The sequence below is a fragment of the Salvia hispanica genome, chromosome 3 (genome assembly GCF_023119035.1).
Source record: "Salvia hispanica cultivar TCC Black 2014 chromosome 3, UniMelb_Shisp_WGS_1.0, whole genome shotgun sequence".
Lineage (NCBI taxonomy): Eukaryota > Viridiplantae > Streptophyta > Magnoliopsida > Lamiales > Lamiaceae > Salvia > Salvia hispanica.
In genome coordinates this window covers 49,015,010-49,028,565 of record NC_062967.1, presented here as the reverse complement: position 1 = coordinate 49,028,565, position 13,556 = coordinate 49,015,010, and the positions used below count along the sequence as shown (strand labels likewise).

The following is a 13,556-nucleotide window of genomic DNA, read 5'->3' as shown; positions in this document are numbered from 1 at the left end:
ATGTTACTCTGTACATTTACAACAAATAGTCTCATCTTATTTTAGTCTGTCTATAAAAATTAACAATATTTTCACTTTTCAGTGTCAATATTTTTACAACATTGAATACTAATTCCAAATCACCACACGGATGGTTTTTGCCATAGGATGAGAGTTGTTTGAATGGGTCCACCAGTAGAATAATTAAAAAATGGAAAGAATGAGTAGAAAACAGGAAAAATGACAGAAGGGTCCCTCTGCATTTCTAATCATTATTTTAGGACAAGTACTAATGGTATTTTGGGAAATTCCACTTATTATCATCACAGTACATGTTTCACTGAATTTGCAACAATGTTGTTGTAACCCTTGAATTGGGGAAAGGTGGGATTTGAATGTGATTTATATCTTCGTAATTATAGTTCATGGAGTAAATTTTTTTGTTGACAGCGTGTTCCTAAATATATTTAATTTCCAGAAAATATATCCTTATACAAGTATAAACATTTCAACTTCGATAGTGCCTATTAATTATTGTCCGTAAAATATAATTACAATAGAATAATCTACATTGCATGTGATACATACGTATTCGGACCATGAATTGATTGATAATTTTGGCATATATTTGAAATTAAATGCTACAAATGACATGGTACGATGAAGTTAAATACCCTATCGATTCGAATCTAATGTTGTGTAGCAACAGACAAATTCAATTAATAATTGAAATTGTGTAAGTGTATCACGTACAGATCCGAAGACGTTTGTATCCCCATTAATTTTCTTACTTATTTTCGCTATGGAGGATCACCAACTCATAAAAATTAAAACTCGCATATTAATAGCATACCTAACAAATATATTTAATAATTGCTCATATTAAATAAAAGTAAGTATGGATCATAATAGTATTAGCTACTATATTCAATGTTCAGTCCGTGAACTGTTTAAATTCAATACTCACTCCGGTCTAAGTTTAGCTTCTTAGGACATTCACAATGATGGCCCAAAACGAGTCTGACACATTTTGGAGCCTTATTGCGAGACATTTTTTTTTGGCAGCCGGAAAACAACAGCAGCCGCCTAGCCTTATTGCTGTTTTCCGAACTTATTGTAGGCCGTTTTCTGGCACATTCTTTTTTTTATTATCAGGTGCGTAACAATTGAAGTTTAATGTAAAATTTATAATCAAATAAAAATATTATCATTGTAGTATTTTTTAAATCATACTCCATCCGTCCCCAAAGAGTATGAAATATTTCTTTTTTCGTCCGCCCCTAAAGAGTATGAACTATCTAATTTTGAAAAATTCAAACAATATAATACCACTTCACATCATTTTATTTACAATTTATACCATTACCATTAACACTTATACCATTATAATAGCATGGACTCCACTCTCCACTAACATTATTTCCACTACCATTTCTCTCTCACTCTCTCTTACTTTTCCTCTTATTTATTAAAACTCATGCCGAACCAAAAGTTCATACTCTTTGGGGAAGAAGAGAGTATTACTATTCCCTCCGTCCCACTTTAGGAGTTCGGTTGAGTTCGACACGGGTATTAAGAAATATAAAAGAAAGTTGGTGAAAAAAGATTGTGGAATGTGAGTCCTACCTTTTTATATTAGTTTTATAATAAAATATGAGTGGAAAAGGGTTAGTGGAATGCGTGGTCTAATACCATTTATGGAATATTCCAACCGGAACTCTTAAAGTGGGACACCCAAAAATAATAAACCGGGACTTCTAAAGTGGAACGGAGAGAGTAGTATTTTCATCTATCTTATGTTTTCTAAATAAAAAACTAAAACAAAAAGCATGAATATAGTGAAATAAGTTGCGACTGGTTTTGGGGCTGCCCTATTGTTTGTGTTGTAGCTGAATTAAAAATACCGACATGACAGTAGGAAAATGGATTGTGACTGATTTTAACTGGAAAGTGCACATATTTCTTATCAAAAAAATAAGAGAAATAAAAAGAAAATAAAGTATATTATTTTTTGATAAAAGTAAAAATTAATAATTTATAACGAGATAAGAAAAAGATAAATATGAATTACTTATTTAAGTATCACCTAGAAAAAGCCACGGAAATACAAAAAGAAGAAAATAATGTTGTGAAAATGTTGAAACCCTTGACGGCAACTGCTAGTATATATATATGCCCAATGCAATTAATTGTATTCTTACCTAGCCTAGAGCATTCGTTCACGGGCCAACTTACCCTAGCGCTATCGTATTTTGAGTTAGACACGTCAACTAATGAATTGTTGTTTACAGAAGCAATACGCCAAAATAAATACGATTGACACGTCACCTAATGAATTTACTGCTTCACAAGAGCAATACTCCACCATGCATTTTTTATTTTACAATTACCTTGCAAATATTCCTTTCATCACATCGTAGTTGACACGTAAATTAAGTAAAAGAGATTGAATCATAGAATAAAATAGGAGAGAGAATGATACAATAAGTAAAAGAGATTGAATATATTGACTTTTATTATAGAGTGAAATGATCTTTAACTAAAAAAAATACAACTTACGTATGTTGGATCATATAGATAGTAATCTCTCTGTTCCATAAAAGATGTCTCATTTTCCTTTTTAGTTTGTCCCACTAAAGATGTCATATTTCTATTTTTAAAAAATGTTCTCTCACAATAATATAAATACTAGTATATTTTCTCTTTCCATCTAACACACAAAACAAAACCTCCTAAAATCTCGTACCGTTCCACAAGTGTGACATCTTTTATGGGACAGAGGGAGTAGTACTTCCTCCGTCCCTAATAATTCGTCACCATTTGACCCGGCACGGGTTTTAAGAAATGTAATAGAAAGTGGGTTGAAAAAGTTAGTGGCATGTGAGTCCTATTTTTATATAGTGGAAATGAGTTAGTGAAATGTAAGATTCACTACCAAAATTGATAAAAGTGAAAGATGACAAATTTTTAGGGACGACCGAAAATGAAAATAAGTGACAAATTTTCAAGGACGGAGGAAGTAGTATATTTTATTACTATAATGGAATTCCATTGGTCATATAATATATCAATATTATATACAGTACCTTGATAAACGATAATTGAAAAAATTGTAGAGTAATTATGTATGTTACTCAGTGTTTGATAAGTGTATTAAAATAAGTATAACTAATAGAGTACTTTGTTAGTATTTGATTTTGGCAACTTTAGGAGTCGGTTAATCAACCAATCGGTACCAGTTCCTAATTGAACCGATCGAATTCCCAGCCCTAAATAGTATACTACTCCATGACATATTTATTATAGCATGAATAATGGAGTATAAAATTTACAATGGTTAGAAGTTAAAAGAATCTAAAGTGATAGTAATGAGTAATAGTTGGATGCGACACCACACATACCCACTGCATATATCGTCACAAGTGGTTTGTCCACTAAATGCAATGTGAAGGGAGACAAAAAGTAAGACAACAATACCTAAAGATTTATAGTGGTTAAACCAAAATCATACACTTAACCATTTGATTGCTCATGGTGGCCATATTCACATATGTCACACCCTTCGCAATTTAATGCTGCTTCTAGTAATAACAAATCTCTACATACAAACAAATTATATTCTTTTCCTCTTCTTCATTCCCACTCTCACATGCGACAACCCTTCCAATCTCACAACCCCAACTGCAGCTACCCCATCCTAACCACCCCCCTAGATAGCAATATATCATTCTTGTTTACTTACTTGCAAGAATGCATATATACTTTCTTGGGATCTTCTCATCAAGGTGTGTTCAACAAGATTCCAACTATTCATACAAAAGATAACATTTTTAGGCTTCTTCTTTACTCTTCTTTTACTATTTTCAGTTGTCATGGCAACAAGAAGTGAAGAAGAAGAAAAACAAGTAAGAAGCACAAGTGAATTCAAGTGTATGCATCCATTGTATTATGCACTTGACTCCCAAAATGGCTGCTTCTCTTCTGAGATGATAGGTAACAATATTTTATATCTTTTTAGCATTCATGTTTTAGGCCAATGCTGATTCTAATTTTTGTCTGATCATCACTTGGTTGTGGTTGGACATATGTATTACACCAGCTCCTCGAACAAGCTTTGATGAAGAATGTCGAAAAATTCAAGTAAGCATATGCAGTTTTACTGAAAAACAGTTAAAAGACCGATCTTTTTAACCTGCATTGCATTTGTGGTGATGTTTTAGATCCATTCTTGAGCTCTCTCTGCCAAATCTTATGTTGCATTGTGTGTTTTTGTATCAGTATGAAGCGGAATTCGGAACAAGTAGTAGAGCTAATGCTAGTGGTAGAAGTTTGAGGGGTCTAACTCAAGAAGAAGATGCACACATTCTGCAGCAGAGAAACAAAGACAGAACTGATTCTCATCTCATTGATCATCTGATGGAGAGTGGTCAAAAGTCAGCAACGAAGGCTCACCCGAGAGCTTATGAGTCGTGCTTGTGTAACTCGGATGATTCAACGAACTCAATCCACAAACGCCCTGCTGCACAAGTTGGGGCGAGATTCGAGCCAAAACCTTTCTCGAATGCATTGGCAGTTCTAAGCTCGGACAAGGACTTGCTCGTCGTGGAATTCTTTCCTGAGACATACTGTCTTCCTAAGAATTGCATCAACAATCTTCAGACTGAGAAACAAACAGTCACCTTCAAGGCTGAACTTCAAAAGAGACAGCATTCAGGAAGATTCGCGTGTCACTGCTCATCGAGGGAGGTTGGTGATAGATCGAGGTTGAACAGGAGCCTCGTGTCTCTCTCTGTGAGAGAGATAAAGAGGAAACTGAAGCTTACATTTGGAAGCAGAAGAAGAAAAGGTTCTGAACATTGGCCTAGGTTTAGACTGCTCCACAACAGATCAAGTTTTGGATATGACTGCTTTTATAGTGGAGTAGAAACTAGGAATCGTTTGAGTTCTAACACTAATGAAAAGTCAAAGAAAAATGTGGGCAAGAAAGAAGGCCTCCTGAAGGGGGAAAGGAGGTTTCTCGCGGCTGGAGAAGCTGAAACTGACCGCAAGAAAATAGACGTCTCAAGAGATGTGCTGTCTGAGAAACATGGAGTTGATGTTGCTGCAACAACTAGGTTACAAAATCCGTGGAGGGTTATGTCTTCACTAGATGTGGAGTCGTGTTTTAGCCCGAGAAGGGAAAGTCAGTACATTCCTGGCTCTGCACAAGCGAGTTTGATAAGTCCTTCCAGACAGAGCATTTACATGAGTCCGATGAGAACTTGCAAAGACATTGCACCGTGTGATGGCACAACGGGTAGTGTGAGGGCAGAGGCGAACTCCTCTCTCGTTGAAGAAGAAGCAAGGATCACTCCATCTCCATACATCAAGTTCAATGGTAGGTGAAATCCTCTTTTTGCATATTCTTGCACGCTTCAGTCAAAACTCGTTTCTTGAATCATTGTGTTTCTGCAGATACACCTAACGCTGTAGGTTCAGGAAACGTTCATCATTCAGAAGCACAACATGATTCAATGATCAACAATGCCAAAAGAGCTGAAAAACTCAAGTTAATGCATTCCATAATGGTAAGTGCAGATTCATCTCCTTCTAGTAGTCTAGGCACATGCCAGCATCAATTTGCACCATTGTTCCTGAAAAAGAAATATTCATGATTTTGCAGGATTCAATATCAGAGAATGAGACATTTTCAAATGCAGCTGATGATTTTCCATCTAGTCCCACATGTGACATACGTGACAACAACAAATATCAAGAAGAATATGAAAGCCCTGTTTCGGTCCTTGGCCACTTCTTCGCAGAAGACTCCAGCAGTCCATCGAACGTGACGTTTCAATCTGGTAAGAAACAAGATCCACAGACACACACACTTGCCTAAATCCGTCATTTGAGCTAATTTCGGTTGCCTAAGAAATTATAGTAATGAGGATAAAAATACTCAATCATGTGTTTTATCAGAAAATAAATCTTTTATTCGGATGCACAAACTCATACTCTGTCTAACCATCTTGCAGCTCGTGGAGCCCTAAAACCACGTCGTCTTCGCTTCGAGGAGCACAAATCAGCATCATCCTCACAAGCTACAGCAACAGGGTCCGGACCGTGTATTCACGATCAAGACTACACTATCACCAACTACGTACTTATGATTCTCAAAGCTTCTGGTCTAAACTGGGATCAGCTTTCAGCAATGAGGCTGCTGTCTGAGCATCTGCTTCATCCGTCCTTGTTCGATCAAGCCCAGTATCTGGGGTTCGCCCCTCACTTCGACACAAGACTTCTCTTTGATCACATCAATGAAATCCTGCTCGAAACGCAGCGATCCCACTTGTTATCTCCGTACTGGCCAGCATTTGCAAAGCCAAGAGTCTGTTGTTTTCCACTGGAAGAAGCTGTGGTTGATGAGATCATGAGAGATGCTGAGTTCTATCTGCTTCCTTGGACACAGAGAAGGACCTTAGAACAGCTTGTTGCTAAAGATTTATCGGCCCCTCGATCATGGCTCGATGTTCGGCCCGAAACAGAGCAAATCATCCATCACATCTCAGACTATATTCTGGTGGAATCAATTATTGATGTAATACTTGAGCTTCATTCTTGAATTAGATGTACATTTATGACTTAATTTTAATATGACTTTTACCCCACATGTACATTCAAGCAATTTCCTTAGAGTTACTTAAAAGTAGAAATAAAATACAATAACAATTAAATGATTTGTTTAACATTATAATTGTTGGAGAACAACTATAGAAAACTCCCTGCAAAATTAAATATTGAAGTAATTTACAACTTTGTACAATAAAATAATGTACCACATAGCACTATTTTCTGATAATTCTTTGAAGAGCTTGTTTGATTGCACCAGCTGATGCACCTTTCACTCCCTTGCTCTGCACATCATAGAGTAAAAAAGTAAATTAAAATCAACATCTTCTTCAAAATTTCCAACAAATTCATACTAATCTGATAATGGATTCAAAATTCAATAGTGCTAAAATCAACAAACCTTGGCATTGATCGAGAGGGATAAAATTCCATCAGTGTTGGAAGATTGAACAGATTGTGAGTCCAGATTCAGTTGTGTCAAAGCTTCCATAACTTGAATTAACACACACTGTCTCCAAGAACATCGCATCTCAATCAGTACATCCTTGTCAGTGATGCTGATGGTTATGCTGTCTGTTGATGAGCTCGACCGAGTCCTCTTATTTTCAGATGTGGTTCTCTCCACATCACTAGCTCTCCTCTTGTTCCCGAGTAGCTTCGGGATGCTTCCAAGCTTGCTGTTTCCATAGTTGTCCGAAGTCCTCTCCATGGCATCGTGAGCCTTGCTCTGTGTGGTCGACTCTCGTTCCATTGCTTCCTTGTACGCTTCCAGATCCTGCACCTTCCTCTCCAGTTCTCTCAGATACTCTATTGTGTGATCAAGTACTGAAACTTTATCAGCCTGCAATCACAAAATTGAAGAGAAAACACATCTTCTTATAACAATACTATATGTTTTTTAAGAGATGAGCTAATTGAAGACCAACGGTTTAGCTACCTTGCCACCTGATGGAACTAGTGATCCAAGAATGGTGAATCTCTCGCTTATCTTCTCTCTCCGTTTCCTCTCGGATAGGACGTGGTTTCTGTCGACTTCTTCGCCTTCTTGCTGACCAGAATGGTCAACACACATGTCCTTGTTTTTGGCAGATTCAATCTTGGCATTTTCATGCATTCTAGCTACTCCAAAGACTACTTGCTTCAGTAGCCTCTGTGGCGACGTGTTCTGGGACAACCAAGGGGTCAATTTTCTGTCTTTCCAACTGATGAAGCTCGACTCTTTTTTACCGTTTCTGTAAGGCCCCAAAATCAGTTGGTGGGAGCTCTTCAAAAGGCTTGAGAGCACACTTTGGTAATGAACATCACCACCACCAACACCACCGTTGAAGCTAGGTGATGTCTGCCGGTTGCATTCTTCACTGACGGGCACACAGTTAGCAGTGCTAGCTTTCTTTCCCTCGAATTCTCGGACTTTCTCCTCTGGATTCCCATGAGACTGAGAAACGCTGTCGCTAGAGCTTGTGGCATTGTTCGTGCCATTACTGACCGCGGTGTCCTTGCACTGCCAACTCTGCAACTGAGACGCCTCCCCATCAGCACCGTCTGCTAGACTCGATCCCCCTATTAGGACATTGTCTGCGAATTCATCCGAACTGGTGTCGGGAGAATAAACTTCCACTTCATCAAGATTGTTTTCAGGGATATTAGACTGGTCGAGCACTTGATAGACGAGGTCTTGGCTCGGATTTATGACAGTATCTGAAGAGCTCCCCAAGAACGAAGTTTTTATATGCTGAATCAGACTCCGATCCTCTCGAACCTTCAAAAAAGCATATATACAACCAACAACATTAATATGCATATTAAAATAATTTCTATGAATGTAATAAACAGAAAGAGCTAATTCCACAGTGCTTACAAGTTCAGTTGTTCCCAGCTCAACCACACCTCCCAAATGCGGAAAGCACACTACTGTCTGCAAATGAAAAACATGGATTCGTACAAGCATAAATTTTATTCGTGCCAAAGTTCAATACTAAACGATTTATGTAAGGTTTGGAGCTCAGTATTACTACCTGAAGAGATGCACTCTGGTAACAGTAACGCGAATCAGTAGCCAGCCATAATGATAAGGCATACAAAAGAGAAGCAACAAGCAGTCAGAAAACATTCCCAGTAACCTACCAAAGGGCATATACAGATATCTAAAACAGACATTATTACAAAATTTAGAAACCTCAACACTTGCCTTAGCAAGCAAAGAACGAGAGAAGAGTTTCGTGTCTGCAAGATGAGCATTGCGCAGCCAGATCGTCTCATTCTCTGCATACGACCTTCCAGGCAACCTTTCAAACCCAATCAATCAACATGATAAGTGCTCTATACTTGATTGAAAAGTCCAAGAATCACACGAATCAAATTCCAAATTTTCATATCTTGAAAACAAAAGATCAATCCCCCACATCAAAGTTCAAAACAAAACCATGTCCAAACTCAAACAACAAGACCACATATCAACAAAGTACACACACAACTCCTAGTCGATCTACTTCACACAGCATCTCAGTTCAATCAATTATCAGACCACAAATAACAAAGCAGAGGAGAATTACCCTTGGCCGACATTGAAGACGAAGGACATACACACCAGAAAATACCACTCTGTGTCAGTGAGATCTTCAGGGGATAATGCAGCAGTAGGTCTCTTAGGTTGTGGGCTGCTTTCACCTAATGAAAGAGACTCAAACAATTCCCTTAGCTGATCAGTTCTCTGCAATCCCAATGGATCCGAGTTCAGCTCAACCGCTTGAACTGTTTTCCTTGTCTTGATATCTCCATTGTAGTATCCCTCACTCCACCCCAACGCCCTAAAATCCCACCAAACACAACTTATCTCAAGTCAACGCCTCAAACAAGAAACTTAGCTAGAATTTTGAAACACATAAAGATTGGGAGTAATAAAAGAAAAAGGTGAATTTCAAGAATATTCGAATTTCGATTCTGTGCTTTTTGAACGTAAAGATCACAACTTTACCCAGATTGTTTAGCAGAAAAGGACCAGAAAATTGCATAGCTCCACTGGGTGCTTCTAACTGCAAGAGCAAGCTGCTTTCCGAGATTATCTGGAAAACCCTTTTGATCTGCAGCAGCAGCCATTGTTGAGCTCTGACCCTTTTCAGCCTAATAGCAAATTCCAAATCTAGCAATGATGAGATGAAAGATTTAATCTTGGAAGGCGTCATCTTTAATTGAGAAGATAATATCAGTAAGAATATAAAAAATGATTGAACTGCAAAAACTTACCAAACTATGGCAGAAAAAGGAGGTTGTTTTAGTGGACCAATGAGCTCTGAATCTGGAGATTGTTCAGTAAAATAAGCTGTGGCTGGAAATGGGCACTTACATAATTATTTCGTTGATTGATTATTCAACTTAGTACAATCCAACTCATATTTTGATAAGTTAGAGTAGTAATTTTAAAATGTGATTTCCTGAAACGTCCACAATTAGGCATGGGTTGAAATTTGGGTTGTTGGATCGCCATGTGGGACTAAGGTGTCTATATAGAAAATTACTTCAATAGTAGTAGTATTCTAAAATAAAGTTAATGGAATGAACAAAAGGGATTCATGTATCATTTCAATTATGGGTATGTACTATGTAGGAAATGATATTTTTCAAGAACTGTATATTTTATTTATTTGTGGATTATTTGCCACTGCCATTTCCAACGGGTTAATATATCATCTACAATAAGGCTATAACATAGGAACATTTTTATATCTTCAAATTTATGAATATGATCATTTATCTAAATTTAATATGTATACCATCTAAATCCATAACTCTTGCGTGTGAGAATATTATTTATAAAAGTCTAATTGACTACTATGCAACATAAAAGGTTAAAAACATAGAAAAGAGAGACGTGGGATTTACAAAGCTAGAAAGGCTAAAAAGTTAAAAGAAGATCAAAGATGAATACTAGTAGTAGTAGTAGTAGTATTATTTTAAATTGGGTGTGGAAATATTGGATCCAATGCACAACAGCCAATAAATAACATAGTACGGATTTTTATTTTTTGTCAATCACATTAAATAATACTGTAGACAACCATAAATCAGTACAAATAGTATTATACTAAGTAGTATGTATGCATTTCGTACTAATTTCATCCAAAGACACTTTTAGGCCATGTTTGATTGCCGGAAAAGTAAAGTTGGCAAAGAAAATAATTTCCGGAAAAATGAACACCGGAACTATAATTCCTATTAACTTTACTTTTCTGTGTTTGGAAAATATCAAAATTTTAAATTTACATTTAATTTAAACACCAAGCTAAAAATATACTTACTATTTATAAAAAAGAATAATATTGTAAAACTTTTAATAAATTATTATTTATAAATAATATTTATTATATTATTATATTTATTAGTATGATGGATAGTTTAAATATAAAGTATCAATCATAATATATAATTATAATTATAATTATCCATCATAATAAATAAGTATTATCATAATATAATTATACTCATTTATTATAATAATAAATATAATAATTATTACATTATAATTATAATATTTATGAATATTATAATTGAATAAATTTTATATATTAAAATTGCACTATGACTTTATTGATTAATTATTAATTTATAAAATATAATAATTATTATTATACTATTATATTATATAATTATATTTTAATTATTTAATAAATTATTAATTACTATTGTGAATTATTACAAAATATAGTTATAATTATGATAATTTTAATTATAGTTATTTGTTGTAGTGATAATTTTAAATTATTTTTAAAATATTGTAATTAATAATAATAATAATAATAATAATAATAATAATAATAATAATAATAATAATAATAATAATAGTAATAAAACTATACTATATTGCTTAAATATGTAAGAATCCTAGAATTGGGAAAAAGAATAACTAAGAAAAGTTAGGATTCAGAATCCTGGAAAGTTGTACTAACTTTCCTTATTCTCGGATTTTGATTACTTTTCCAGTTTGATTAAAAACCAAAACAAATGGAGTACATGAATTTAAAATTTAAAGAATCAGATTATTTTCCCAAACAGAATCCTGACAACCATGCTGTCAACCGTGTCAAGTAACAACGAATCGATTAACCCCCATTGGACTTTCCAACTGTCAACCGTGTCAACTGTCAAGTATATTGGGCTAATTAATAATGTATTCTATTAGATATTTAATAGTTTTGCTAATTGAGTAGAATCTTTATTTAATTACTCCCTCCGTCCACAAAAATTCGTCCCAGTTTGACCGGACACGGATTTTAAGAAATGTAATGGAAAGTGAGTTGAAAAAGTTGGTGGGATGTGGGTCCTATTTTTAAAGTATTAGTTTTATAATAAAATGTGAGTAAGAATGAGTTAGTGGAATATGGGGTCCACTACCAAAAATGGTAAAAGTGAAATGGGACAAATTTTGGGGGACAGACGGAAATGGAAAATTGGGACAAATTTTCGTGGACGGAGGGAGTATATTTTAGTTGGAGATCAGTTCTTGGGTTTATTTGAGGTCCTCAAATTGTTGAATCGTTATTAATTCATTTAATTGTATTTTAACAATATACGTTTGGGCTATAATTTGTTATAGTAATAATATTGATATAATTAATTTCAAGTATTGATGATATTTTTTTAAAATATTTTTAGTATAACAAATTGCATATGATTTTTGGGATAATTATCTTATGTTTATCTTTTGAACATTATACTATTACTCCATCTCTGAAACGTATGAACTTTTTTAAATTTTGGAATAGTTAAACAACACATTACTCTTACACTTTACAACTTATATCAATATATTACACTACTAATGTTGTGGAGCTCATGTTCCATTAACATTACTTACACTCCCTCCTCATCTCATTTTCTCTTACTTTACCAATTATATATTAAAACTCGTGCCATATCTAATGTTCATATTCCGGCCACCATTAAGAGTTTCGGTTCACTTTTATTATAAATGGTAGGTAAACCTTACTTTCCATTAACTCATTTAACTCACGTTCTATGTAAAAACTAGTGTCAGCCCACGCGCTATGCACGACAGATAATATTTTTATTCTATTAATTAGATTTTATGAATAAATTAAAAATAACATCATTACTTAAGATTAAAAAATAAAAAATATAGTAAAGATAAATAAATTAAAAATAACATCATTACTATACAGTAATAATATGTTAAATAATGTATAGATATAAAATTAAATAAATTTTAAATTAAACAACATGAAAATATTTCTTGATTACGATACTTATCGTTACAACTAGTACTTCAATACTAAAATACTATTAATATTAAATTAATATAAAATATTAAATATATAACTAAAAAGTATAATGAGGAAAATAACATCGTCATAAAAGATAAAATGATGTACAAAACAAATAAAGAACACACATATATAAACATTAGAACAATAAAACAATAGTTTGTAAGACATTAAAAAACTTGTATGTGAACAATCTTAATTGTACAATAATAAGAATAGCAAAATAATTAAAATAAATAAATAATAAAACACAAATTCCAATGTCCCAATAACTCTTCATCAACCTTAGTTTCCTCCTTAATCTCCAAATTAATGATTTATGCATATGTGCGAAAACAAATGTGATAGCTTATGATCTTTGTCTTATTTGCTTCCTTTCGTCATTTCGTTGCTTTAGGTGTATTCTTTGCAATAAAACTATGGAGTGACGAAGTTGGTGACAAATGTGTAATGGTTGTAGATTCAGAATATTATAGATAGTAAGAAGCTTATGTGATTTCTATATTTGTAAAAAAAAGAACTATTATAGTCTGGACTGAAAAATTAAAACAAAACTAATAAAAATAAAACAAACTAACATTAAGAAAAAACTTAAATATGAACTAACATCGTTGAAACAAATTAATCTCATATAAATATACTATTATATGTAAAGAGTATAACCATACTGAGAAAAATTCCTTCTTTTTG

At 34.1% G+C, this 13,556-nt stretch overlaps 2 protein-coding genes across 3 annotated transcripts; one reads left to right on the top strand and one right to left on the bottom strand.

Annotated features, from left to right (window-relative positions):
- The first annotated feature begins 3,596 nt into the window (after positions 1 to 3,596).
- LOC125213899 lies at positions 3,597 to 6,692 on the top strand. The gene is made up of 7 exons (XM_048114688.1): positions 3,597 to 3,764; positions 3,847 to 3,972; positions 4,079 to 4,119; positions 4,258 to 5,356; positions 5,434 to 5,546; positions 5,642 to 5,819; positions 5,994 to 6,692. Exons 1-7 carry the CDS (start codon positions 3,629 to 3,631, stop codon positions 6,578 to 6,580), a joined length of 2,280 nt encoding a protein of 759 aa, XP_047970645.1. The 5' UTR covers positions 3,597 to 3,628; the 3' UTR covers positions 6,581 to 6,692.
- LOC125213901 (transcription factor EGL1-like) lies at positions 6,659 to 9,979 on the bottom strand. 2 transcript variants are annotated; one of them, XM_048114689.1, is made up of 9 exons: positions 9,832 to 9,979; positions 9,563 to 9,727; positions 9,141 to 9,395; positions 8,777 to 8,873; positions 8,604 to 8,618; positions 8,447 to 8,503; positions 7,526 to 8,347; positions 6,989 to 7,429; positions 6,659 to 6,872 (listed from the first exon to the last, which is right to left on the bottom strand). In XM_048114689.1, exons 2-9 carry the CDS (start codon positions 9,682 to 9,684, stop codon positions 6,804 to 6,806), a joined length of 1,878 nt encoding a protein of 625 aa, XP_047970646.1. In that variant the 5' UTR covers positions 9,685 to 9,727; positions 9,832 to 9,979; the 3' UTR covers positions 6,659 to 6,803. The 2 variants fall into 2 exon arrangements, with proteins under 2 accessions (XP_047970646.1, XP_047970647.1); XM_048114690.1 differs by having other exon boundaries at positions 9,563 to 9,708; positions 9,832 to 9,972.
- Positions 9,980 to 13,556: the final 3,577 nt, after the last annotated feature.

Excerpts from the sequence above, each read along its gene's own strand:
- LOC125213901 (XM_048114689.1), bottom strand. The coding sequence starts at position 9,684 with ATGGCTGCTGCTGCAGATCAAAAGGGTTTTCCAGATAATCTCGGAAAG. Across the intron at positions 8,874-9,140 it reads GTCTTCAATGTCGGCCAAGG|GTTGCCTGGAAGGTCGTATG; the intron begins GTAATTCTCCTC and ends TGGGTTTGAAAG. Across the intron at positions 7,430-7,525 it reads TAGTTCCATCAGGTGGCAAG|GCTGATAAAGTTTCAGTACT; the intron begins GTAGCTAAACCG and ends TTGTGATTGCAG.
- LOC125213899 (XM_048114688.1), top strand. The coding sequence starts at position 3,629 with ATGCGACAACCCTTCCAATCTCACAACCCCAACTGCAGCTACCCCATC. Across the intron at positions 3,973-4,078 it reads CTTCTCTTCTGAGATGATAG|CTCCTCGAACAAGCTTTGAT; the intron begins GTAACAATATTT and ends GTATTACACCAG. Across the intron at positions 4,120-4,257 it reads AAGAATGTCGAAAAATTCAA|TATGAAGCGGAATTCGGAAC; the intron begins GTAAGCATATGC and ends TTTTTGTATCAG.